The 27,733-nt window shown below is 55.5% G+C and overlaps 2 protein-coding genes across 4 annotated transcripts in view; one reads left to right on the top strand and one right to left on the bottom strand.

The window, feature by feature from the left end:
• The window catches only part of AKT2 (AKT serine/threonine kinase 2), a 101,388-nt gene that overhangs the window by 30,006 nt on the left and 43,649 nt on the right, over positions 1–27,733 (bottom strand). The window lies entirely within an intron of this gene.
• On the top strand, positions 431–27,516 carry WDR87 (WD repeat domain 87). Its single transcript, XM_063312635.1, has 9 exons — positions 431–494; positions 11,529–11,662; positions 12,191–12,358; positions 13,638–15,541; positions 19,130–19,931; positions 21,060–21,271; positions 22,037–22,367; positions 23,851–25,176; positions 25,279–27,516. Exons 1-9 carry the CDS (start codon positions 431–433, stop codon positions 27,496–27,498), a joined length of 7,161 nt encoding a protein of 2,386 aa, XP_063168705.1. The 3' UTR covers positions 27,499–27,516.

The following is a 27,733-nucleotide window of genomic DNA, read 5'->3' on the forward strand; positions in this document are numbered from 1 at the left end:
TGACAGTTTTCTTTTGACTGGGGGGCAAGTCAACAATAAAATCCATGGAGATTTCTTCCCAAGGGCGAGAAGGGTCAGCCACAGGCTGCAAAAGGCCCTGGGGTTTACCTGACGGTCGCTTAGACATAGCGCAGACAGGGCAGGAAGCGATGTACGCCTTGACATCCTTTCTCAAGGAGGGCCACCAAAACTGTCGCCGAACCAAATGGAGGGATTTGAGAAACCCAAAATGACCAGCTTGCTTGCTGTCATGAGAACGGGCAAGTATTGTAGCTCGTTGAGAGTCAGACACGTATAAACGCCCCCCCACCCAAGCTAGGTCATGCTCAAGCGAAACCTTGTCAGGGTTAGCCAGAAACCAGGGATCAGATTTCAAAGCGGAGATAAAATTTGCCCGCAACCCACCAGGCATCTGCGGTTGCCTGCGGGCATGAGAGCGCAGCACCGGAGCCGTTTGCGAGGGGAGAGGAGGCTGCCCCCGAGCACGGCTCTGGGTGACAGCGACCAAACCTAATTGTGGCTCTGTTAGCACAGTCCCAATAACATCAGAGATAGGCTCCGCGTCCTGTGGCAATCGGGAGAGTGCGTCAGCCAAAAAATTCTTTTTCCCCGGGATAAACTTAAGTTGGAAATTAAAATGGCTAAAAAACTGAGCCCAGCATATCTGCTTTGGGCTGAGATACCTGGGCGTGCGGAGCGCCTCTAGGTTGCGGTGATCCGTCCAAACCTCAAAAGGGCAAGTAGCCCCTTCCAAAAGGTGACACCAAGCCTCCAACGCAGCTTTAACCGCAAAAGCCTCTTTTTCCCAAACATGCCAGTGCCTCTCCGTTTCAGAAAACTTACGGGAGAGATAGGCACAAGGCTTTAAAAGTCCAGCAGAATCTCTTTGCAATAAAATAGCCCCGATAGAAAAATCAGAAGCATCAACCTGAACAACAAAAGGCCGCTCAGGGTCAGGGTGGGATAAAATGGACTCCGCTGTAAAAAGGGGTTTTAACTGATCAAAGGCAGCCTGACAGGCAGGAGTCCAATTGAGCACGGCCCCCAGGTTTTTTACTTTGCGGGTCTCTCCGACCCTTTTGGTGCGCAACAAATCAGTCAGGGGCAGAGCAATCTCCGCGAACCCCTGGACAAAGGATCTGTAAAAATTAGCGAACCCCAGAAAACTTTGAGTTGGCGACGGGTGCGCGGGCGCTCCCAGTTGAGAACTGCCTGAACCTTCACAGGATCCATTTCAATGCCTTTGTCAGAAACCCTGTAGCCCAAGTAATCTAAGCGAGACTTATCGAATTCACACTTAGAAAGTTTAGCGTAAAGCTTAGCTTTCCTGAGCTTGGTGAGAACCTGTGTAAGGAGCTTTTCGTGCTCCTTCTCAGTTTTGGTATAGATAAGAACATCATCCAAATAAACCAAAACCCCCTTAAACAAATGTTCATGTAACACCTCATTGATCAGCTGCATGAAAACCCCTGGGGCACCTGCTAGGCCAAAAGGAAGAACCTTATATTGAAATGATCCCAAGGGGCAATTAAAAGCTGTTTTCCATTCATCCCCCCCCCCCCCCGGATGCGAATGCAATAGTATGCCTCGCAAAGGTCAAGTTTGGAAAAAATCCGACCAGTGGACAAATGAGCTAACATGTCTTTTACGAGAGGCAGAGGGTATTTGTTGGACAGTGAGGCGGAATTTAACCCACGATAGTCCATGCACAGTCTTAGGGTGCCATCCTTTTTCTCACGGAATAAAACAGGAGCCCCAACCAGGGAGTTTGCCGGTTCAATGAAACCTCTAGCCAGGTTTTTATCAATGAACTCCCGCAACACCTCTAGTTGCTTCTTGGTCATAGGATAAATCTTCGGCTTGGGCAAGGGAACGTCTGGAAGAAGCTCAATGGCACAGTCAGTCTTGCGATGGGGGGGTAACTGGTCAGCCTCTTCCTCCCCAAAGATGTCAGCAAAGTCAGAGTACCTTGCCGGCAGTCCCTCCATGGGGAGAGCAGGAGCTTGAGTGTTGACAATTTCAGCCCTCCCCGCAGCCAAAGTGAGGGATCTCCCCACAACGGGAGCCTGGTAGAACCCATCCTCAAACGTTATAGTACGGGTTTTCCAATTAATGTGTCATGAGTGCCGTTGAGCTAAAGTCATCAGCGCAATGGCACACATGACAATGACAAGGAAATAGGTGAAGGGGTACAAGATATGTAGCCATCAACCCACAACGACTAACGGCTAACAAACAATAGCTAAACGGATCACGGAGCCACCCAAGCCATCAGCGGCAATACAACGGGGATCGCCCAGCTGAAAGCAATCAGCAGAGGAATGGGAAACCTGATGATGGGCGATCCCGGAAACCCTCACCCACCGGCAGGGCAACGTATTGGACAAAGGGGGGTGACGTGACCGTGAGCGAGGGGGCGCTGACCGGCGCGGGGTATTTAAACCCCGCACCGGCGCGCTCCTGTCACTCTCAGCTTTTTTCTACCGACGCTGTACCTGCCCTGCAAATAAACCAGAGCCTGATCCACGAACCAGTGTCTGAGCGTTATTCAGAGGTAGGCAGCGCATGACATAAAGCTGAGAGTCATAAACTCAGCCTCGCCGAGCCCCACCGGACGACAACGAGCCGCGGGAGGAATAGACGGCGAGAAGACCAGCAAGATGAGGCCGGAGCGGCGCGGGCAAGGAGGGCGAGCCGCGCGGCAAGAGACAGAGGAGGACCGACCAAGGCCAGAGGCACCGCGGACTCCCGGAGCCATGGACGCCCACCCCACCCGACCCGAGCCTCAGCTCCAACCCCAAGGGGAGATGGCGACGGAGGCAACCCGACCGCGGGAGGGAGCAGCACGACTTCCGAAACCAGCGGAGGACCCCGCGCCCCACATCGCACCCCAGAAACGGGCGTGGAGCGACAGCCCAACGGCGGTCAACACGGAGGAGGACGACGGAGACACCCAGCAGACGGCGGAGGAAGCGGACCCGCGGCAGAGGGACGATGAACCCCGCCGGCAACCCACCCCCGAGGACGCGCCAACGGAACCGGCCCCAGCGGCGGCGCGGGCTGTGGACGAGGAGGCACGAGCTGAACTCGCGGCCATGCGGGCTCAACTGACGGAACTCCGGATCATGCTCCAGGCGCTTATGCCCCCCGCGCCACCCAACGACGTCCCCGCACAAGCCCACACCCCGAGCGAAGCACCGAACCCACACGGGCCAGCGGAGGGTCAGCAGACGGCACAGGCGGCCGACACCACACCCCGGGAAGCGAGAGGCGGGGCCGCACAAAACGCCCGGGCCCCAAAGGACTTCCCCATCTTCTTCGATGGGACCCCCACAAAACTCTCGTTTTTCGTGACCAACGCTAGGGAGTTCATGGGGAGGCACGGACACTCCTATGACTCCGAGGCCGACAAGATCGCCGCCGTGGCGATCAAACTCCAAGACAGGGCGGCGGACTGGTACGTCCAACTGTACGAGTCCAGCTCCCCCGCCCTCGCCACCTTCCCTGCTTTCATCAATGAGATGAAAAACTACTTCGAAGACCCCCTAGCCAAAGTAAGGGCGAAAAGCGCACTCCAAAGACTTAAACAGGGCACACGGACGGTCCCTGACTACGCCCTGGAGTTCAAAGCCCTCGCGGGGAAGGTCAGCGACTGGTCCGAGACCACCCTGCTGGAAATGTTCAAAAGGGGGCTCAACCGCGACGTCCTCCAATGGGCCCTCTACCGCGACGACCCAGAAACGTTACACGGGTGGATCCACCTCGCGGGGAAAGCCGAACATGCGCACCGCACCTTCCTCATGACAACCACGGAAGACACAAACTATGCCGGGAAAAAGGTACCCGCACCACACGGGGGGATGGCCGGCCCCATATACCCAAAAAAGAAGTTCAGCCGGGAGCCCTGCGGGAGGTGTGGCAAATTAGGGCACAAGACGGCGGATTGCTTCGCCAACCGACCGCCGACCAGCGCGCCCAAACCCACTCCGAAAATTAGCCCCAAACCACCCAACCCGGGGCCGCCCCCTCACCGCCGAATGACCGTGGCCACAGCGACACCAGAAGAGGGCTGGGACGCTTACTGGGGGGAAGAGGACAATACAGACCCCGACCAGCCGGCGGGAAATGCTCCCCGCTTGCCCTGAGACGCGTGGCGAGGCAGGCGGTGGGACAGCAATGCGGACCACCTCAACGAAACGACGAAAGCCCCGTAATATTGGCAGCAATTCAACTCTCTGCCGGCAACGGAGCCACCACGGCCGCGGCACTAGTGGACTCGGGGTGCTCAAAAAACCTCATCCACCCCGACCTAGTCGCCAAACTCGACCTCCGCTGCTTCCCCCTCCCCACGCCGCTGGCATTCCACCAGCTGGACGGCTCTACAGCGGGAGGGAAACCAGCCACGCTACAAACCGAGCCGGTCACCCTGCAAATGGGCACTCACACCGAGCGCACATCGTTCGTAGTCACGCACATCGGACGGCCCATTGCAGTCCTGGGGATGCCATGGCTCGCGACAAACAACCCGCGGATCAACTGGGAGACCCGCACCTTCACATTCGGCGACGGCGAGTATCGAGCACCAGTTCCAGCGGGCAGAAGCAACCCCACGGTAGGACGAGCAGAGGCGACCACACAAGACAACGCCGCTACCACAGCAGACCTACCAGAACAATACGCCGACTTCTCCGAGGTCTTCGGAGAGGCAGAAGCTGACCAACTACCCCCCCACCGCAAGACGGATTGCCGGATCGACCTACTGCCCGACGTCCCCTTACCTAGACCAAAGATCTATTCGATGACCCCGAAGGAGATGGCAACCCTCCGGGAGTTCATCGATAAAAACCTAGACAGGGGATTCATAGAGCCAGCATGCTCACCGGTCGGAGCCCCCGTCTTATTCCGGGAGAAGAAAGACGGGACCCTACGGCTCTGCACCGACTACCGGGGCCTAAACGCGGCTTCCCTGTCCAACAAATACCCCTTACCCCTGGTGAAGGACATGCTCGCCCACCTGTCCACGGGCAAAGTCTTTTCCAAATTGGACCTTCGCGAGGCGTACTATCGCATCCGAATCAGGGAGGGGGACGAATGGAAGACGGCGTTTAACTGCCCCCTAGGCGCTTTCCAGTACAAGGTACTGCCCTTCGGACTCGCGGGGGCCCCTGGGGTGTTCATGCAGCTCATCAATGAGGTACTGCATGAACATCTGTTCAAAGGGGTCCTGGTCTACATCGATGACGTCCTTATTTACACAAAAACGCACGAGGAACATGTAACCCTAGTCAGGCAAGTCCTCGACAAGCTCAGAAGGGCGCAGCTCTATGCAAAGCCTACAAAGTGCGAGTTTCACAAAGAGCGCCTAGACTATCTGGGGTACCGAATCTCCGGGGACGGCATCGAAATGGACCCCGCAAAAGTCGAAGCGGTGCTAAACTGGGAGCGGCCCCGCAACAGACGGCAACTACAGAGCTTCCTGGGATTCGCGAATTTCTACAGGTCATTCGCCCGGGGGTTCGCTGAGATAGCCCTCCCCTTAACGGACCTCCTCAAAACCAAAGGGGTGGGGGAAACCCGACGCGCCAAGAACCCAGGCACAGTGCTGAATTGGACTCCCGCGTGCCAGACCGCATTCGACAAGCTGAAAGCGCTGTTCACTACGGAGCCAATCCTCGCGCACCCGGACCCAGAACGGCCGTTCGTGGTCCAAGCCGACGCCTCAGACTTCTCCCTGGGAGCCATCCTGCTACAGAAAGACCCCACGGGACTCCTGAAACCATGCGCCTACCTGTCAAGGAAGTTCTCCGAGACAGAGAGGCGATGGCACGTCTGGGAGAAAGAAGCCTTCACGGTGAAATCGGCACTAGAGACATGGCGACACCTACTCGAGGGCGCCACCCAACCATTCGAGGTCTGGACTGACCACCGGAACCTCGAGGCCCTACGAACGCCTAGACGCCTTAGCCCAAAACAGGTCCGATGGGCCCAATTCTTCAGCCGCTTTGATTTCCAGCTGAAGTTCATGCCGGGCAAGAAGAACTTCCTGGCCGACGCCCTCTCCCGACTGCCCCAAGACGAAGAGCCCGCCCCAGACACCATTGGGACGGTCCTATCCGCCTCGCAACTGGGGATGGCCGTGACCACCCGAAGCGGCGCACGGAGGCAGCTCGACTCTACGGCGCAGCCGATGGCGGGGCAACCGGCGACGGAAAGAAGCCAACCGCAACTACCAGGGGGAATGCGCACGGACCTCGCCGCCGCCCTCAAAACCGACCCCTGGTTCCTGGCAAACCCCGACAAGGTAACGATGGCACAAGACCTGGCATGGGGGGAAGGCAGAATCTACGTCCCGGACTCGCAACGCCAGGCGATCTTGCATAGGTCACACGACGCCAAGCAAGCGGGACACTTTGGGTTCCTCAAGACCCTACACCTAACACGGCGTCAATTCTGGTGGCCCGCGCTCAGGCGAGACGTAAAAACCTACGTGGCGTCCTGCCCAACGTGCGCTAGGGCCAAACGGGCACCAGGCAAACCCGCGGGGCTATTGCAACGGGTGGCAGAACCCTCCCGCCCATGGGAGGAAATCTCTATGGATTTTATAGTGGACCTCCCACCCAGCCAGAAGAAAACGGCCATTTGGGTGGTGAAGGACTACTTCTCAAAGCAGGCCCACTTCATCCCCTGCACGTCGGTCCCATCCTCACAACAGCTAGCCAAACTCTTCCTCATCCACGTGTACAGGCTACACGGATGTCCCGCACGTGTGGTGACCGACAGGGGCACACAGTTCACCTCCAAATTCTGGCGGGCCTTCCTGAAGCTGACGGGGACCCAACAGGCCCTATCTACGGCTTGGCACCCTCAGACGGACGGAGCCACTGAGGTTCTTAATGCCACCTTAGAGCAATTTATACGATCATATACTAACTACCACCAAGACGACTGGGCTGAACTGCTCCCGTTCGCCAAAGTCGCATACAACAACGCCGTCCACACGAGCACGGGGAAAACTCCGTTCGAAGTAGTCTCGGGGCGCGACTTCGTCCCCATACCGGAGCTACCTCAACCCCCGGAACCCCAGGTGGACGCTAGCGACTGGGGACGGAAGATCGCGGAAGCATGGCCAGTAATCACGGCGGCGCTGAAGGATGCACAGGCTGCCTACAAAGAGCAGGCCGACAAGCACCGGCGCCAACAACCGACGTTCCAGGTGGGGGATATGGCCTATCTATCCACCAAGTTCCTAAAGTCAACCCAACCCTCGAAAAAACTGGGGCCTAAGTACATCGGGCCGTTCCGAGTCACGCAAATAGTGAACCCGGTAGCAATACGCTTGGACCTGCCACACAACCTCCGGAGACTCCACCCGGTGTTCCACACCAGCCTCCTGAAACCGGCAACCACCTCCCGATGGCACCCAAGCACGCCACAGCCCGCACCGGTGATGATCGACGGGCAACACCACTTCGAGATAAGGGACATTCTCGACTCCCGCAAGCAACGAGGAACTCTACACTATCTGGTCAGGTGGAAACACTTCCCCCACCCGGAATGGGTGGCGGCGCACAACGTTAACGCGCCTGACCTGACCAGAGTATTTCACCGGGCATACCCCGACAAACCGCAACCAAGGTCAGCAAAACCAAACCCCCCCCCCGCAGGCCCCCCCGCCTCCCGTGCCCCAAGGGAAAGGGCCCCCCCAAGCCCGCGACTTGGGGGGACCTTCCCCCCCCGGGACTCACTCCCCCCGCCCCGGGCCCACGGGGTGGTGACAAACGTTCGCCAGCACCCGCCCCCCGCCCCCCGGCCGCGGGGGAGTGGCAAGCAAGCCAACAGGGCAACCTGGGGGCAACGCCCAGGAGACACAACAAAGGCGACGCATTTTAAATAAGAAAAAGAAGGGCCCTACCTGGAGCTGAGAAGCACCCGACCAGCCACGCCTCTCTCCTCGCCGAACTGAGCCAAACGAACAGGGTGTGGCTGGAGCATGCGCACGCCAGGTCAGGACCCGAGCATGCGCACCATGGACACACCCTGGGAAGGCACGTGGTAGAGGGAGGAGCAAAGGGAGGGGCGACAACTACTCCGGTGGGAACTTTGAAAAAAAAAAAAAATGTGGCGTTTTGACAGCTCCACGGGGAAAACCCAGAAAACCGGGGGAGAACACTATTCGAAAAGGGGGCAGTATGTCATGAGTGCCGTTGAGCTAAAGTCATCAGCGCAATGGCACACATGACAATGACAAGGAAATAGGTGAAGGGGTACAAGATATGTAGCCATCAACCCACAACGACTAACGGCTAACAAACAATAGCTAAACGGATCACGGAGCCACCCAAGCCATCAGCGGCAATACAACGGGGATCGCCCAGCTGAAAGCAATCAGCAGAGGAATGGGAAACCTGATGATGGGCGATCCCGGAAACCCTCACCCACCGGCAGGGCAACGTATTGGACAAAGGGGGGTGACGTGACCGTGAGCGAGGGGGCGCTGACCGGGGCGGGGTATTTAAACCCCGCACCAGCGCGCTCCTGTCACTCTCAGCTTTTTTCTACCGACGCTGTACCTGCCCTGCAAATAAACCAGAGCCTGATCCACGAACCAGTGTCTGAGCGTTATTCAGAGGTAGGCAGCGCATGACATAATGTATGGGTTGTGCCCGGTTAGCCAGGGAATCCCCAAAACAACCAAAGGATTGCCCACTGGGGTAACTATGAACTGGATTAGTTCGATGTGCGTGCCCATACGCAACGTAACTTCCCCAGTAAACTGGGTGGCCGGATCCCCTCCCGCCGTAGAACCATCGAGCTGCTGAAAAACCAGCGGTTTTGGGAGAGGGAAGCAGGGCAAGTCCAATGCAGCGACCAGGTCAGGATGGATTAAACATCTGGAACACCCTGAATCGACCAAAGCCCAGACGTCAATGGTCTTAGATCGCCAGGCCAACTGGATCTTTACAGCTAGGATGGGGCAATCAGCACTCACCATGTTGGTATCGCGCCCATTCTCCACCACCTGCCCAGCGGCGCTGTTTAAGGCAGGTGGAAGGCGTTTCCTGCCGGCTGTTCCAGTGTGGCCAAAGCGTCTCCTGTAAAATATACATCCTCCTCCTCATCCGTGGTTGCCAACGCTCCCGCCAGCCGGCGAGGAGGGTTAGGTGCCTTTTGTGGTATCTTTTGGGTTGGTTTAGAGGGGCGATCCACCGTCTTAGCTTTTTGACATTCCGCTGCGCGGTGACCTGGTTTGCCACACTTGATGCACTGGCCCCGGGTGAAACGGCGTTGCCTTTCCTCAGCCCACCTGGAGTCAGACTGCATCCTCAGCCCCTTCCCACTGGAAGGCTGCTTGTTCCCCTTTGTAGCTTGCATAAAGGTGCGCTGGGCATGCTCAGCCTTCCCAGCCAGACAGATCCATTCATGCAGTGAGTCTGGATCGTCTCTGCACAGCGCCCACCGCAACACCTCCCGATTGAGGCCATCCTTAAATCTGTCGATCAAGGTAGCCTCCGACCATTCGGGAACTTTCCCTGCTAAAACTTTGAATTCTAGGGCATAATCAGCCACCAACTTTTGTCCCTGAACCAGTTCCTTTAGGGCATCCTTAGCCCTTTCCTTAGTAAGGGGGTCCTCAAAGTACCGTTTCAGTGGCTAGAAAGGTATTGAAGGCAGCCAGCGCTGGGGCTCTGGATTCGGATAACTGTACATACCAGTCAGCAGCTCTGCCCTTCAGTTTTGTGGCAATGGCCGTGATTTTAGCCCCTCTGAGGTAAAACAATGTCCATATTGTCGCATATAATTCGTCGTGTTGGTAAGAAAAAATGACAAGTTTGTGGGGTCTCCATCAAACTTCACTGAGAAGTCCTTAGCTACCCCGCTGCTTGGAGGCGCCCCAACTGGTGGACGAGCCGGGGTAACTACCACCGGAGTGGAACCACGGAGAGCCAGGGAAAAGTCCCGTGGCCGGCGCCTTCCCCTCGAGGCCGGCGATGGAGTTGGTGGAATGCTGGGACCCCCTGCTGCCCCCGGACCAGTAACAACCTTTACCAGGTCACTCACTGCAGTTGAAAGGGAGCGTAGCATGTACTCCATGGATTCGATTTTGGACTCAAGGACTCTGATCCTATCCGGCGTGGTGGAGTCCTCCAGCCCCGGCACTTCAGGTTGCTGACTCCCCGACACTTTTGTGGACTCTCTTTTGGGAGTCTGTGGGCATCGTAGTTTCCATGTGGTGCAAGACGTCCCCAGCCGGGGGTCTGCCAGGGCATCCCACAGGAACTGTTGGTGTTCAGCGAGCCCATCATCCGTCGGTTCCCTCTCCTCCGGGCTGGAGCTTGGATCTCTAGAATGGGGTGCAGGGTGGGATGGGAGGGGGCTCGAGTCCCTGCTCAGGAACGCCGTCTCCAAGAGCTGTCTGGTCACCTCGCCAAACCCCGTTGACTCCTTCCCCAATTCTGCCATCGCTAACTTCTCTCTCAAGAAAATTTCTTGGTAGAGACTAGTGAGGTTTGTTCGTGGAATGATTCTCAGCTTTATGTAACGATCGCCCTACTCCAATAAAATGCTCAGACTCCAAATCTAAGTTTAAGGTCTGGTTTTATTTAGAATAAGGTGCAAACAGAGAGAAAGCTGAGAATGAGAAAAGCGCGCCTAAACTCAAACTAAATAGCTCCATTTCCAACAACGATCCCCCCCTGCATATAGAACAATCCCACATTCCCAGGTGCTCCTAACGAGCTCTGCTGATCGATGGGCAAAAAGACCTTGACATTTAAGAGATAACCCAAACACATCCCTTCCTGGCACAGCCCCACACATCTCCCCGTACAAGGTTTATCAGCAGCACCCTCCCAGCCAGGAACACGCATCAACACTCTGGCATGCGAACCGTTACGATGGAGCGAACATCGCAACGGTGATCGTGACACCTGGCAACAGCAGGGCCCAGAATTTCTCTCTCTTTAGGGCTGGAATCCCAGGTCAGCCCGGTCTTCCCAGGACTATGTGGGTGCCCAGGGCTCTGATCCCCCTCTGAACAGTCTCTGGGAAGGCACCATGGGGCTGGGAGTGCTCAGGGAGCCCCCCAGCCAGGGCACGTGCACAACATCCTGGACTACATGACTGACCTTCGATGGCACCCAGAGGCTGGCAAAGCCCTTTTTCTGCTGGGGGGGGGGCAGTCTGAGAAGCTTCTCCCTGCTCAAGAGGCGCCACGGCTTGGACCTGGTGAAGGGCAGGTCCTTGCAGGGGAGAAGCTGGCTGGGAGGAAGGGGGGCTGGCAGTCAAGAGCCCCAGGACCTTTTTCTTCAGCAGAGTTTAGCTGCTGGAAGACTGACTGTGATTCGGCGCTTTCCGGCTAGTGGGCTTATAATTCATTCTAACAGGCTGGATTTTTTCTTTTTCACATCAAGTCCTGGGTGGCAAGGAATAGGGCCTGATCCTCCGCCAATGGGGGCTGGAGGGGGCTGAGGCACGAGGGGCTCTTTCACCCCTCCTGCTCCCCCTACATTTCTGCCCCTCTTCTCCAGACCCACGTCTTCCAGGCTACTTTCCCACAAGGGACCCACCCTGCAGCGACACCATGCTGAAAGGCCCTGCCCGCATCGTGCCGCAGTGGAAGGACCTCCAGTACCAACTCAGAGAGAGGCTGGAGCTGCAAAAGGTGACAGATGCTGTACCAAGTTGGGGTTTCCTTTGTGGCATGGAGCAGGAGGGCACTGTGTGCGGGATGGGGAACAGGAACACAGACCGGGGGGTGGGGTAGCTATTGACCCCTCACAGCTGCTCACAGCCAAGAAGGCCAGATTCTCATATAGTCTTCTTAATTGGATTTCTTGGAAAGAGGGAGGAGAATTGGTTACAGAATCCTGGGAAGTGGATAAGTGTTCTGCAGCGCCCTGTTGGAGTTTGCTGGAGTGGGGACCCTTTGATCCTCCTGCTGACTGCCACTTGGAGCAACGGAGAGGCGGCACCCTGCTTCTCTGATCAGAAGGAGCGCCCAGGTGCTCCAGCCACCAGCCCAGCAGCATTTTGCAAGCCACCCTCCTCCTCTTTCTCAGGCACCCGGTTCTCCTCTCACTTCGGCCTTCAGCCAGAGTTCGCTGCTGACCCTCCCCAGCCTGTGCGTGATGCTGGCTGGCTGGCAGGCTGCCCGTGGAGTGTCCTCCCTGTCTTCTCCCCTTTTGCACAGGGCTTGCCAGAAGGGACCGAAGGGACCCCCTTCCTCCTCAGTGACAGGCCTAGCATCGTTTTCCGGGAGAGCTGCTTCCCCAGATACATGCCGATCCTCTGCTCTTACACGACGGAGGAGGGGAACTTCTTTGCCTCGTTCACCTGGAGGAGGGCCAAAGGGAGCAAGGTGAGAGAGAGAGAGAGAGAGAGAGAGAGAGAGAGAGAGCCATCTGGCCTCTGGAAGGGCCCCCTCCCCCCAGCCCAGGAAAGAGGTCTTGCTTTCTCCACCTCCCTCCAAGAGCATCTGAAGACTCAGCTGCTGGATCAGAGGTTGCCCGCAGCCCATGGCAAGAAGCCACCCTCTTGTGGGGAAGTCAGGGTCTCTGCTTGGGTAGACGAGGCACTTTCCTGCGGGTGCAAGAAGCTTCAGTCATGGTGAAGACAGGCGCTTGCCCACGGTCCTTCCTGTAGGTACACGCCAAGGGTAGCTCTGAACTGTCCTGGCCCCTGCATTAAAACAGGCTGCTTGAGGACTGGGCCCCATTGGTGGCACCTGGCCTGTGTTAAAGAAGGCTCCTGCCTGGTCCCACTGGGCTCACCCTGGCTCGTACGCCAGAGGACTCTCGGTCCTGTTTTCTCCAAGCTGACTCGAGTAGCCCTGAGCCATGGGCCTTCCCCCTCCCAGGAGAAAACTGGCCCTCCATGCCCCCGGCAATCAACTAGATCAGTGGGTCCCTTCTCCTCATGCGCAAAGATGCTCAGACCATCTCTGCATCCTCTTTCACGGCTAGGCAAGATCCTGAGAACCTTGCTGTCTGATCTCACAGATCCCTTTTCTCCCTCCAAGAAAAATCAACCTGGCAGCCCACCTCTGGGCGAGGAGCCGTTTTTCCAGCCTCCCCAGGGGGAGTGGAGGAGGGGCCTCACCACTCTGTCCACACCATGTCTCCCTCGGCTGCCTCACCAGCGCAGTTCGTAGAAATCCAGGCCGCTTTGGGTTGCCCCAGGATTGGCAGGGCAGGTGGGACGTAAACCTTTAAACCAGCCTTTCTCAACCTTTTGACCTTGGAGGAACCCTCTAAATATTTCTGAGGCCTTGGGGAGCCCCTGCATGTACAGACTCAAATACAGGCCGGAAGTTACAAAATGATAGTATTCGTTTCATGGGTAGGCCTGTCTATAGGTATTAACAGTGTTCTTAAACTAATAATAAAGCATGAAACTTACCTCTTTCATGTGAAGTTGCCCAGATTTGAAATAATTTTTAAAATAAATCATGATCTCCCAGGGAACCCCTGGTGACCTCTCGTGGAACCCTCGGGTGCCACAGAAGCCTGGGGGAGAAGCCCTGCTTTAAACAAAGGAACAGAGCTCCAAACCGACCTGCTCCCTAAACAGCCACTTTTGCTGACCCAAATTGGCTGACCCTTCTCCTTACCACCCTCACACTTTCTTTTGCCCGGCAGGTGCGTGTCTGGAGTTACAACATGGAGGATGAGACTTCAGTGACAGAGAAACAGTACAGCTTACATGAGGACCCAGTGGTCCTCACCATCATCCATGTCCCCCATGTGCACCTCTTTGTGGCCTACTGTGGTGACATTAACTTTCGCTTCTTCGGTGACCACACTCAGGACTTCAAGCTGCTCTCCAAGATGACCTCCCCCTATTCAGTCACCAGCCTGTGTTACAGCCCTGAGACGTGCGAACTGGTTTCTGGTGCCATTGGTGTGGTGGCTTTTTGGACCTTTTTGACGCTGGAGGTTCCCTATATGAGTGTTACACAGGAAATACGTGTTGCAACTGGTGAGTTTGTGCACTTTCTCAGGGTAGAGCAGGAGCGGAGGATGCTGGTGGCCTTGTGCGAGAACGTTATCCGTGTGTATGACTGCCAAACAAAAGCCCAGATCCGCACCTTCCAGGTGAGCCAAGGTGTGTCTCTCACCTGCTGTGCTGCCAACTGGCCCCAGAGCATCCTCTATACAGGAGACCTGGCTGGGGACATCAAGGTTTGGAACTTCGACACGGGGACCCACGTCAACCAGTTCAAGGCCCACCTGAGTGCCATTAGCAGTATGATCATCCGGGCCTCAATGCACACCCTCATGACTGCATCCCTGGACGGAATGCTGAAGGAGTGGAACCTGACTACCTGTGAGCTTCTCCGGCGGGTGGACATTGGAGAGGAAGTCTTCCAGATGCAGTTCCTCAATGAGCAGACTTTCTTCCTCCGTACCCAGTACACTTTCTCCATCCGTACAGTCAACAATTTCTATCAGCTTTTCAGCAGAAGCAAATCAATCCTCAAGAAGTTGGTGCGGGTACAGTGTGGGCCAGACAAGGCCCGCATCCTGGCCACCACTGAAGATGGAATCATCCAATTCTTATCCCCTGTTACAGGAGAAATGCTGTTTGTTACCTGGCCCTTCCAGCTTCTAGAAAAAGCACTGGACTATGTTTATGACCCAGATCGGGAGGAACTATTGGTGACAATGGGCACGACTGACATCTATGTGTTGGATACCACCAAGAACCCTTGCCCAGCCAAGTACATCTTGCGCACCACAGAGAGAGCGGATGACAAGGTTCTGTGCTTGGCCTACAGCCGCCTGGACCTGGAAGGCCGTGCCACCAGTTTCATCTTCAGTGGGTTCAAAAGTGGTAAGGTGCGCTCTGTCACCCAGCATCTGTATCGTATGGGAGGTCGCAAAATCCATGATGGCAACGTGGTGGCCCTCAGCAGCCTTTCAGGCTCTGGGAACCTGTCGTATAATTCAAGGGAATCCTCCTACCTCTGCTCCTACGGACTTGATGAATATATCATCCTCTCAGAAGTGATCTTAAAGAAGAACAGCCTCCTGGAGGTGGTCCCTTTGGTTGTCATTCCCAGCACCAACTGCCGGATCAACATCCTCTTGCTCATCCCCGGGTACATCTGTGTCTTGACAGAGCAGAATCGAGTCCGGCTATGGCGCCAGGCAGCCCTAGTTCCTGGTGAGAAGAACCCCTTCTGGAAGGAGACCGCGGCCATGCATTCGAGCACCATCACCTCTTTCGACTACTGCCACACGCTTAGCATATTGGTGACTGGTGGCTCGGACGGCTCTGTGCGCATTTGGGACATCCTGGGAAAAATGTTGGTGGAGTTTGACACCACCCTCAAATTCAGCCGAGTCTGCTTTGCCAACCAGCGGGGGGACTTGATGGTCGGCTGCAACATGAATGTCTATTTCATCTCATGTGTTACGTACCTGCCAAGGAAGCATCTCACCGTGCTGTTGACCTGCTCTGTAAGGGATGATGTGGTTGAATACCCACTTCCCTTCCTTCCCCGCTTCCTCCTTACCTTTGATGTCGTTTTTGTGCCCAAGTAAGTGGACACATTATGTTGGGGTGTGGTGACAAAAATTCTATCATCTCTCTCTCTCTCTCTCTAATATCTATCTATCTGCAGCCTGCTGGCTTAATGGGCATTGGGATTTGAATTTTCTGGTGTTTTATTTTTTTCTGGAAAGTTTTTCCAGAAAATTTTCCAGATACCTGTATGGTTTCTCTTTTCTGTGCTTTTTAATGTGTGTGTGTTTTTAACCATTACTGTATTAGTTTTCTTCAGAAATTGGACTAGAAACCTGCTTTTTGGCCAAAGGTTTCCGCACATCCACTACATGCAAAATGCTTTGGATCAGCGTGGCTCCACTGATATATCCAGGGGCTTGATAGTTTTACTGATGCTCTTCTCACAAGTCTGACAGTTAATCCTCTTCCGATCTTTTACTAGCTCAGTTCAAGCTGCAAAGCATATCCTATGATCCATGTGCTTGAAGAATGTCATCCATACCGATCTTTTGGAGGGCTTAGTCCTAGATCTCGATGGGCAGGAACCTGTGGCTCTGGGAGCAAATTCACTGTCTTGCCTCTGCTCCTGACTAGGTTCTTCAGAAGCAGGAAGAGCCTCAGACTTGGCGACTAACTGGATGAAGATGTCAATCCTTGTGGAATTGCCAGACGAGATTTCCCTTCAGGATCAGCACATTTATTCTTTGCATCATTCATGCTTCTTGTCCCTGTAGCCCAGCTACCCTGAATGCCTCTGTAGACATTTTCTTATGGATTTAATTTATGTCTATATCCCAACCCAAGTTTTTTTTAATATGGAAAGTATAATGAATTTGGCTGGTCCAGGTATTATATTTATATTTATATTATCCATTCAATTGTGTCCAGTTCTTGGTGATTGCCTGGACAAGTCCCTGCAGTTTTCTTGCAAGGTTTTTCAGAAGTGGTTTGCCATTGCCTCCTTCCTAGGGCTGAGACAGAGGGACTGGCCCAAGGTCACCCAGTGTCATGTTCACTGACTGAGTCTATTAGAGTAGGCAATCATTACACCCAGCTGGCTTTGTGCCTAAGGTGGTACTCGAACTCACCGTCTCCCAGTGTCTAGCCTGGTGCCTTAACCACTAGACCAAACTATCTCTATATATCTGTACTCAGAGTTTAATGTAGTTTTCCTTTGCATCATAGATTTACATAGTTTCATTTAGATTTAGCTATCTTGAGAAGATTGTTCCATCTCCGTTTGTATTTATGGTTGAACTACATAGAAATGTGTTTTTTTAATAAACGAGAAAGCACTCTGTAGCATTAAGTCATGAGATCTGATAGTTTTTAAATCTATGCTCAGGAGTGATGCTTGTTGATAGTTGTTGATTTAACATCCATCCTGCATGCCTGGAGGCCCTGTTGTGCCAGCAGTATGGGATCCTGGCTGACATCCATTTCAAGCTGTACAGCTGAGTTAGTTCATGATTAATAGATCACATCTTATTCAGCCTGGGTCTCCAGCGCTTGAACTCTTAAAAGAATTACTGAGTTTCACTAAAGAACTCCAACATAATTTGCTTCTATTTTTAATCTCACTGGCTTTAGCCTTTCTTCATCTTTCAAAAGTATTATGATGAAATTATTTCCTTTACACAAAGCTGCTATTAAACTATGACATTCTACATAATAGAAAAGAAAATGGAAGTTCCACCTCTGCGGTCCCTGTTGATGATATTCTGTGAAAGAAGAGATACAGAGGGAACCCAATTTTCCCATTCTCACTGGATGAACAGATACAATTGCGAGCAGGTGGTCCTGAAGATACCCAGGTTCTGAGCCTTACAAGGCTTGAAAGCTGATGACCAGCAGCTTGAATTGCACCCAGAAGCCAACTTGCTACCAGCACAGCACTCAAAGTAGTGATGTTATATGAGCAAACAAATATGTACCCATAGTTACCTGAGCATTGAGCATTGCATTCTGAACCAAGTTGTCTCCAAGGGCAGCTCTTGCAGAGCACATTGCAATAGTCCAAATGAGGGTGACTAAGTCATGAGTGACTGTGAGCAGAGCCTCCCAGTCCAAGAAAGCCTGTAACTGGTACGTCATCTGAAGTTCCCCAAAGGCCCTCCTGGCCACAGATACCTCTGGCTCTTTGAGCAGGAACTGTGAGTCAAGCAGATTATGGCTGGCTCCATATAGGGAGATGTAGACCCATGCAGAACTATAGATGGATTCTCCCTGGAACTGGCTGGCATTTGAACCCATAGCCACTTTGTCTTGCTGGGATTAAGCCTAAACCTATTCCTGCCACCCAGACCCTCACAGTCCCTGAGCGCTGGGACAGCATCTCAACAGCGCCACCTGTCTGGCCCGGGATTGAAATGTGATGTTGAGTATCATCTGCATACTGATGATACCTGGCCCTATTCTGGGGGATAGCTTCATCCAGCAGCTTCGTATTAATGTAAAATAGGAGTGGAGGGAGGGTTGAGTCCATGACATCCCACCATGGAGGAACCTTGCATTTCATCTCATCTCATCTCCCTCCTCTGCCCCTCTTTCTTTGTGCATGGTAATGGCTGTGACCATTACATCCTCTTAAACTGTAAAATTTCTGGTGCTTAACCAAGCCTGCTCCAGAGAGATCCCAGAGGCTCTGCATGGACCAGGATATCTGCATGGATATCCTGGGATCCTGTGTTACTGAGGGGTGATCACCAGGGATCAACTGCTGTCTACACTAGCTGAGCTACAATCTCTTACCAATCCTTATCAGTCCTCTGTTCCTTACGATCTACGCACCATCTCCTCTCTCTCTGTAGCCAGCATCTTCCTTGTACTGAAGGAACCTTCCCTGGCATTTCTGCTTTCCTATGAGTCTCTCCCTTTACCTCGTCCTTGCTACAAACAGTGAACTACGTTTGAATTGTAAGGAAACATTCTCCTGGGGTCAGATTAAGCTATCTTAATTGCTCCAGGGAGCGGCAGTGGGATTGCGGGCCCCTTTTCCTTGGAGGCGTCATCCTTAGATGAAGCTATGACACTTTGAAAGAGATGTGCCAGGATGGGTAGGCAGCAAAAAGACCAAGCCTGGTCCCCTGGCAAGTGGCAGCTGTCTTGGAATGCCATCCTTCCCTGATATCTGCCAGTTACCTTGCTTTTAACCAAGTATCCCCCCCCCACCGTTTTCTCTTCCAACCCCCACCCACTTCATGTCAGTACACCATTAGGGAGAGGGGCAACTGGACCACTGCAGTGCTTGCATGTCACCCAGACATTGTTTCTGCTTGAGTACCCTTTTAGAAGAAGATGGGCTAATGGAGAGGGAGGCCAGGAAATTTGTAGGCACCTGATCCTTTTGGAAAAGTGATGCGTACATCTCCATTAAAGATTGAGGCTGAGAGCTGTTGGAAAATCAAACAGGGAGACAGTAATGCCACCTTCTCCAGCCTGGTGCCCATGTGTGAGCAGTGAATTCTGGGCATTGTAGTCTAACACATGTAGGGGGCACCAAGTGGAAATCCGCTGGTGTAATGCTTGGGAGGTGAGGTGTGTCATGTGGTATGATTAGAAGAAGGAGGCCACTTCTAATCCACACACTCCAAGTGGCTGGCTGATATTCCTCCTTTTCAAGGTACCGCCAGGTGGGCAAGCAGGCCAAGAAGTACGAGCGGCTGGAGCCGATAACCAACCGCAAGGAGGTGGTGATCGAAAAGAACGTGGCCAAAGTGGTGGAGTTCATTGGCAAGGGCACGAGCATCCCTCCAGGCCCCAACTTCTACGAGCCGCCCTCGCTGCCCCTGAAGGAGATGCCGCCAGAGTTCGCAGTGGAGTACCAGCTCCTCCCACAGCCCAGTCTCAGGCCTTCTTTGGAGAAGAAACTTGTTCCACCGCCGCCTTACCGTGGCCTCCCGCGACTGGTGGAGCACGTCCCCCTGCTCCAGACACTATGCTTCCGGGAGGGGCACTCCTGGCCAATCGCTCCTGATGGCTACATCCCAAATTCAGTTATCCGGGCTCAGTTGTTTCCCAAAGGGACTCCCGCAGATCTCTGGTGTCCCTTGCTGTCTAGCAGGGACCCTTTGCCAAAGAGGAAGATGGTGAAGATCCAGATGCAAGAGTGGGATAAATCTGAGGTGGTTCAGAAAGCTTGGAAGAAAAAGGCCCAGAAGACGAGGGAAACCCCTTCGGCAACCAAGCGCCACCAGGACCTGCTGGCAGAGATTGTGACCAAGCCCTGGCTGAGGCACAAGCCCAGCGACACCAGCCTGCCCGGCGTCATGAAGGCCATTTTAAACCTCATGGATGATGTGCCCTATTCAACGTACTTGCTGTGTACCTCTGCTCTCGTCCAGATTTCGGAGTCTTACACATTGCCAACCTCCATACAGGAAGTGGCCTTTGAGCGCCTCATCCAGGACACAAATCACAAAGAGGTCAGGTTGGGCACATCTGGGGGCTGCTAGCTTTGGAGGGCTCCCCGGCCTTCACTGTCCAGGTCCCCCTCAGAGTGGCAGAGGGGAGAGGTGGGGGAACAGCAGCTGGGCATTGACTAGGCGAGAGGAGGTGGGAGGGGGGGCTCTGCACAATTGTGAAGCATTGGAAGGGGAAAAACAATTTGATTTGCCCAAGTTGCACCCCCCCAAAGAGCTAGACTAATTTGGTCTCATAGATTCATCACAAAAGTAAATGTTGTCATCAATGATTCACCCCAATAGGAATATATTTCACATCCCAGGTTCCAGTGGCACAAAAACGGCTTCAACTGTCATGGGAATACCTCGAAATGGCCTTGACTCCTTGGGGGAAAAGCCAAATTGCAGCAGCTTGATTTTGGGGGGAGTGGGGGGGACAGTGGAAATTGTCTTCTGGAGGCTTTCTGCTCCCATTTTTACCTTGGGGGAGGGGAACAGCATTATCAAAAGTTGGCCCTTCAGCAGTGCAGGCTCAGGGGGCTGGGGAGCTCCCTGGGACTCACAGGGCCTCTGAAACCAGGAGGAGGAGGAGCTGCCCACTCCCAGTAAGTAGGCAGGTGCTTCTTGTGAGCTGCAGGGCTGGCAGCTGTCTAGCAGGTTGGACAGGAAGACCCTGGGGATGGGCAATGTGGGTGCCCAACCTTTCTTTCCTGCCCTTTTACTAAGAGGTTCAAGGCTGAAGGCATAGTAGCTGGCTTGGGTGACCCAGGGAAGATTTGAGCTGCGCACCCCCTTCAGGCCTTCAGAGCACCCTGTGGGCATTTCCAGAAGCAGCTCTCAGCTTGGAAGGTTCTCCCTCCTCTCAACAACATCTGCGTATTCTTTACGCAGCCCTTTGGATTTTTGAAGGGCTGTATTGACATGATATGCTTGCTGATGGCTAATTCAGCCCTGGCTTAATTAAGCCCCTGATTCTGGGTTTGCTAATTAACCTTGACCTTGCTAAGTCAGTGTGGCAGGCAAACACAGCCGATGGTCCCAGCATCAGTACTGCTGCGGCTGATTGAGACATTGACAGAGCACGAACCCTTGTAGAGGTTGGCCTGAACCAGGCCCAGGTCTGTCCCTGACAGGCTTCTTGTTCTCTAGGTGAGGATGAGACTGGCAGCCTGGGAGGCCTTGGGGAAGATGGACCTCTTGACTGAACAAGAGGTCGCACCACTGGCTCGGGCCCTGCTGGATGAGAACAAGAAAGTGCGTGATCTGGCCCGCTTCTTGCTCGACTCGGTGGCTGGCATCACTGACAAATTTGTCCTGAAAAAGGAAATGCAGCGACTGGCAAGAGCCAGCTTGGGAGACTTGTGAGTCCCTTCCCTGCACAGGGGGTGGGGGGTGGGAGTGCCTCCACTCTTTTTAGTGTATTTGGGGACCAGGTGCTTCTCCTCTGGCCTTGAGGAGGTTTCTGGAATGTTTTTGTCTTGCCAAACTTAGCAGCAGGTGATTAACCTGCGCAGTTGATTCCCACAAGTTGGTCATTAACCATTAATAGTTGGATGCATTCCTGGAGGACAGAGGCATCAGGGTTCCTCGCCTTGACGACTTCCTGGGGCAGCCTCCAATCCCAGCTGCAGCAGCAAAAGGGCAGAGACAGACATGTATCCACCTCCTGCTTCCAAGCACCCCAGAGTCATCTGGTTGGCTGCTGTGAGAAACAAACCCTTAGATTAAGGTGGTCTTTGGCCTGATCCAGCAAAGCTCTTATGTTTTTATGTGGTTCTACCTTGCCTACCAGGCCGGGGTGTAAGTCTGGCTGAGGGGCTACAAGATGAGGCCTTATGCATCCCAAATGCTCCTCACACTTGCCCAGAGGAAAAATCACCCTTCCTGTGTGCCTGGGGGACCCTCGAGCTGCTTTTCTCTCCAGTCAGGGCCACTTGCACACGTCCAAAATGGCCACCAAAGGTTGGAGCTTCAGCAGCTGGACTTATGGCTTTTGAGACCAGGTGGTCCTAGAAGGAAGCTCTCAATGGTTATTTTCCTTTGGAGCAGGAAGGACCCTCCATTCAGCCCTGGCCCCTCATCCTTCTCAGCTCTGCTTCAGGCAGGTGTATCTCTGTCCCTTCCAGGACCGAGCTGAGCCGGAAAGAAAAGGATGCCTTCCCTCGCAGGGTGCGGGTCGCTGGCATCGTAGCAGAGTCAAAGGATGAAGCTGTGTATGCCTTGACGGAAGGCGCGGAGAGGCTGATGGCCTGTGTAGAGAATCATCTGACAGCCAATCTGTTCCTCATGACCGAGTGCCCTCCTCCAGAAGCCCAGCTCGTGGGATACCCTCCCCCTTCCCGGCGCAGGCGCATCTCGGAAAAACTGCTGGAGGAGTACAGAGAGCCAGAAGGCCCAGCAGCACCCCAGGCCCGGTGGCTAGGGCTCTTTGACCAGTCTCCGAAGAAAGGGGCCGAGGTGCAAGGTAAGACCACCCCCTCGTACCGTTGGAGCAGTGTGGCTTCTGTGCAGCCCCCACCTACAGGAACGATGTCCTCTGTGGGCCCCCAAGGCAACCGAGGCCAGTAGTCTATGGCCACGCTCTGGGAGATGTCAGTGAGGGGGGCATCCCAAAGCTTACGGTAGACTCAGAGCCCTGGATCCTCATGGGGGATTTCATCTAGGGCCACTATCTAGGTAGTCCTCACTTAACAACCATTTGCTTAGTGACGGTTCAGACTTAGAATGGTGTTGGAAAAAACGATTTATGACCAGCTCTCACACTTACAACCGTAGCGGCGTCCCCACAGTCACATCACGATTTGAGTGCTTGGCAACCAGTTCGCATTTTATGATTGTCACAGCATCCCACAGTCATGTGATCACCATTTTTGACCTTCCCAGCTGGCTACTGTCAAGTAAAATCAGTGGGGAACCATGTGATTTCCTTAACAATCACATGGTTCATTTAACGCCTGCAGTGATTCGCTTAATGACTGCCTCAAAAAAGGTCGTAAAATTGGGTCAGATTCGCCTAATCACTGCTTTGCTTAGTAACTGAAATTCTGGTCCCAATTGTGGTAGTTAAGCCTTTGCTTTGATACAATTCCTACTGCTCTGGAAAAGGACATTCCTCTTCAGGTGAAGATACAATGGATGAGATGGGTAGTTAGAAACTTACTGGGGGGTCTGCCCATGGCAATTTGAGGTCCTTTTTATAATTACTGACGGTGGGGGTTTTACACAAAGCACAACCCCAGACTTACCTCCAGGCTTCTTTGTTAGGCACCCTGTTTTCTCGGAGTGACTTCGGGATGCCACAGATAGAAAAGCAGGGAGGGGGGCTTCGCTGGCCGCCTCTTCCGACTTCTGTTTGGAAGGCTTTCATGGAACTGGCTCTGGATGAGAAGCTTCATTTCTGCCGACTTTGCCACTGGGGCCTGATTAGCGTTTGCTGTGGTTTCAGGACTTTCCATTCTGAGGGTTTTCCATGCCCTGTTTATGTACCTTAACCGTTGAAGCTGCCCTGCCTTGCTGGTAAAGACCCACAAGATGCCATTAATTTTATGTGGCATGACATTAACGAGTTTAATTGTTAACGTTATTGTGAAATAGTTCTAGCCTTCCTTGCACCATCGTCTTAGGACCTGGTCCAGCTGTCACGAGAAGAAGCATGAAGTGAACAGACTAGGCCAAACTAAGCTCCCTTTGCTCAGAGGCTGGGGCAAAGCACAGTCATCCACACTCTGAATTGGAAGCGGGGGGCAGTGTTCCAGGACCAGGAGGCATGGCTCTCTTGGTGGGGTGGGAGGAAGCCCTCTGCAGGCCAGGGGCCTTAACATGGGTGATGGTCTTGGGAATTGCAGGACCCCCCCCGGGCAAGCAAAGCCTGTGTTGGCTGGACCCTGCCTTGCCCATCCATCCCGTCTCTCCAATTACCCCCGCAGCTGGCACGGAGGAGGCCAAGCAGCCCGCCCAGCAGAAGCTCCCCCGCATCCAGCAGGCCCGAGGGAAGGGGCTCGCCATCCTCCAGCCCACCGAAGCGATCTTCCCGGAGAGCAGCAGCAGCAGCAGCAGCAGCAGCAGCAGCCGCCCCAGCCAGGGCACCACCAGCAGCAGCGCCTCCCCCGCTGTCAGCAGCATCAGCAGCGGCTCCACGTGGCGCAGCAAGAGAGACCTCCGCAGGAAGCCCAAGGTCCCAGCCATGCCCTCCCAAGAGGCCCGCAGGCTCAGGAAGGTGCGCGAGCAGCCCCAGCCGCTCCTCCTGCAGCGCCGCAACACCCGCACGCAGCTGTACACTGAGATGCTGAAGAGCTCCAAGAGCCGCAAGGAGCAGGCGGCGGCGACGCCGGAGGAGGCCAAGGCGGTGAGCAGCCTCGTGCAGGCCAAGCTCAGCCAGCCTGAGCCGCCCGCGCTAGCCCCAGCGGCCTCCGCCAAGGGCAGCCTCATCGACCCAAACCAGCAGTATGCGGCAGACAAGTCCAAGTGGCGCAGCGACCTCTACAAGCTCATGATGCTGCGCATTGCCCCCGTGGTCGAAGGGTGCACCGCGGCGGAGGACTTTCTGGCCTCCGCCCGGGTGGCCCTGGCCGGCCGGACCCTGTCCTGGGAGGCCTTGACCCACCTTGGCAAGGCCCTGCTCGGCTCCCAGGAGAGTGGAGCAGAGACCTCCAGCTGGAGGAAGTACATGGGCGACCTGCTGAAGGCTTCGCTGCGGGAGTCGTGGCTCCAGTCGTCCGTGGAGAGCCTGGAGACTGTCGTGGCCGTGCGGACGGCCACAGAGTCGCCCAGTGGCTCGGAGACGGATCTTCTGAGCCCCGACCTCGGCCAGGAGGAGGGGGGGGAGCAGGAGGGGGAGGGGGAGGAAGCCGAGGAGGGAAGGGCGGAGGAGGAGGAGGAGGCAGAGAAGGAGAGGAGGCCCAGGCGGCCCAGGCGGCCCGCAGCCAGGGCGGGCAGGGTGCCCAGAGAGGCCTCTGAGAAGGAGATGAGGCAGATGGCTAAGTGGGCCGAGCAGTGGGCAGCAAGAATGGATGAGTTAGCCAAAAGGGAGGAGCAGGACTTGGTGGCCACCACCTTCGGCACTCAAGAGCGGGAGCTCCCCCGAAGCAGAGAGCGGCTGCCGGCCAGGGGAAAAGAAGGGGGGCCCGCCCGCTCGGGCAAAGAATGGGAGCACCCCCGAGGCAAAGTGCGAGAGCCCGGCAGGCCGAGAGAACTGGAGGTGGCAGCAGAAAGGAGGGAGAAAGAAGCGGCCCAGAGGAAGGGTGGCCGCCGCACTGGCAAAGAGGAGGCCCTGGAGAGGGAGGAGGAGGAGGAGGAGGAGGAGGAGGAGGAGGAGGAGGAGGAGGAGGAGGAGGAGGAGGAGGCGGCGCCCAGCCGGACGGAGCTGAAGGAGAGGGCCCTCCTGACGGACTCAGAGCAGGCGCTGGCGGCGCAGCTGTCGGAGGACACGCTGGCCTCTGTGCGGGCGGAAGGCAAGGCCTGGATGCTCAGGGAGCTGAAGGCCAGGGCCCTGGTGGAAGCCAAGCAGGCTGCCCTGGAAGAGGCCAAGGAGAGGGCCCTGGCTGAGGCCCGCCAGATAGCCCTGGCCGAGGCCCGGAAGAAGGCCCTGGCCGAGGCATGGGAGAAGGCGGAGGTCCACCAGACGGCGCTGGCAGAGGTGATGCAGAGGGCCCTGGAGGAGGCCCGAGAAAGGGTCCGGGCCGAGGGGCTCGAGGGGGAGATGGCAGAGGAGAGGGTGCGGGAGCTGGCCTGGGCGATAGCCGAGGAGCTGGCTAAGGAGGGGGCCGAGGAGCTGGCCCTGCTAGCCAGCGTGGAACCAGACGAGGCGAGAGTGTTGGAGCTGGCCGAGGAAGAGGCCCTAGAAATAGACGAGGCGAGGGCCGAGGAGCTGGCAGAAGCAGCGATGCTTGAGGTGCCGGAGGAAAGGATCGCGGAGCTGGCTGAGGTGAGGGCCCAGCTCCTGGCCCAGGCAAAACTGATGGAGAAGGAGCTGGAGCTGGAGGAAGAGAACTGGGCAGAGCGAAGAAGGGCCTTTTTCCTCGGCAAGGAGGCTCGGGGCTCCCTGGAAGCCCTCGAGGAGGAGGAGGAGGATGACAGCTTCTGCCTCCTCTCTGAGGATGAGAGGGAGGCACTGGTGGCCACGTGGGAAATGGACCTGGCTCCAGAGCCGGAAGCCAGTCTGGCCGACCGTGCCCAGCTGCTCCTGGAGGTCCTGACCAAGCCGGAAAAGCTGCAGGGGAAGGACTCCTCCACCTTCCAGCAGCTCTTCCGAGTGGTGTCCCTGCTCTGGGTCCCCTCGACGACGGCCATCCAGGACGTGGCCGACGCTCTGCTCGAGAAAGCTGAGGAGCTGCTGCGGGAAGCCGAGGAAAGGCAGGAGTCCCTGTCCAAGGAAGAGCTGTCCATGTTTGCACATCTCAAGGAGGCGGTGACGGCCCACAAGCCCTGGAGCGCCAGCCCCAAGCAGTTCGCTGTCCAGATGAAGAAGCTGCTGAAGTCCACCCTGACCGTGCTGCGGGCCAGGAACCTGCAGAGAAGGCTGGCTGGCATTGCCTGGCGGCAGGTGTGGCAGCAGAAGGCCGAGAAGGAGTGGCGCCAGGACGAAGTCCAGGGCCCAGGCCGGCGGGCCTGGCTGAGCAGGAAGTTCCGGCAGGCCTTTGGGAAGGCTCAGGCAGAGCAGGAAAGGCCCCGGCAGGAACAATATGAACAGCAGCGCAGGGAGAGATGCCTCAAGTTCAGATCGCGGCCCATCGTGCTGGGCTTCCCTGAGGGGGCAGGCCAGAAGGAGAGAGGAAAGGAGGGGGGGCTGGACAAGAAGGTGGAGGAGGAGGAGTGGGAGAAGGAGGAGGGGGGGGAGGGCAGGGGGGAAGGCAGGAAGTTCGCGGGAAAGGAGAAGGCAAGGCGGGACGGTGGGAAGCTGACCTGGTCCATGGGCCAGCGATGGGAGAAGGCCTGGCATGCCATACTGCAGATGGAGGAGGACCTGACCCAGGCTTTGGCAGCCCCCCGGCCCAAGCAGTACCGCCTGCCCAAAGACTCTCTGTACAAGACCACCAGGCCCACCCTGCGTCTCCACCGGAGGCTGCTCCGGCGAGGAGGCCGGCAGCACATCTTCCGCCTGGACGAGGGCAAGGGGGTGGACTGGGAGAAGTTCATGGAGCTCTACCAGTCCCTCGTGTCCATGAAGGAAGAGGGCATGGAGCCAGCCGCTTGGCAGGAACAGGCTTCCAAGCTGCTCGACCTCTACGACGTGCGGAACCCGCTGATCCGGACCATGATCCAGCAGCTCCTGGTGGGCGACCGTCACCAGAGCAAATACGTCACAAGCAACCGCCTGAAACTGAAGGCGGCGCAGGCCCACCTGGGCCAGAGGATCCTCTACGAGATGATTGTCCACTCTGCTCGACTTCAGCCTCCGCAACCTTCCTTCCACCATGTCATCCCCCTCAGCTACCAAAACAACGTGCACCCCCTCAAGGTGCAAGGAGTTGCCCACTTTGGCCCTCTGTACCTCAAGTGGAAGACGTTCTTCTCCAAGGGGAAGCTGCCCAAGCTGAGTCTGTACGTGTATTCGCATCCGTTAGCCTTCTCATCCAGAAACAGATGCTGATGTCTGCACGGATCCCTCCTTTCCTGCTTCGTTCTGTCTTTTTCTTTTTTTGGGAATAGCATCAGAGATTTGTGAGATTTTGGGGGGAGGGCAATTTATGGAAACAGTGGAATAAATAAATTATTGAGGCCATCTGTCATGATCATTGTTTTAAGTTCCCTTGATACCTTATTTAGGTGTCAATACACTGGACCAAACCTATCCCGAGTTTCTCTCCAGTGGTTCCAACACCTCC

Source organism: Candoia aspera, chromosome 10, assembly GCF_035149785.1.
Source record: "Candoia aspera isolate rCanAsp1 chromosome 10, rCanAsp1.hap2, whole genome shotgun sequence".
In the NCBI taxonomy this organism is placed as follows: domain Eukaryota; kingdom Metazoa; phylum Chordata; class Lepidosauria; order Squamata; family Boidae; genus Candoia; species Candoia aspera.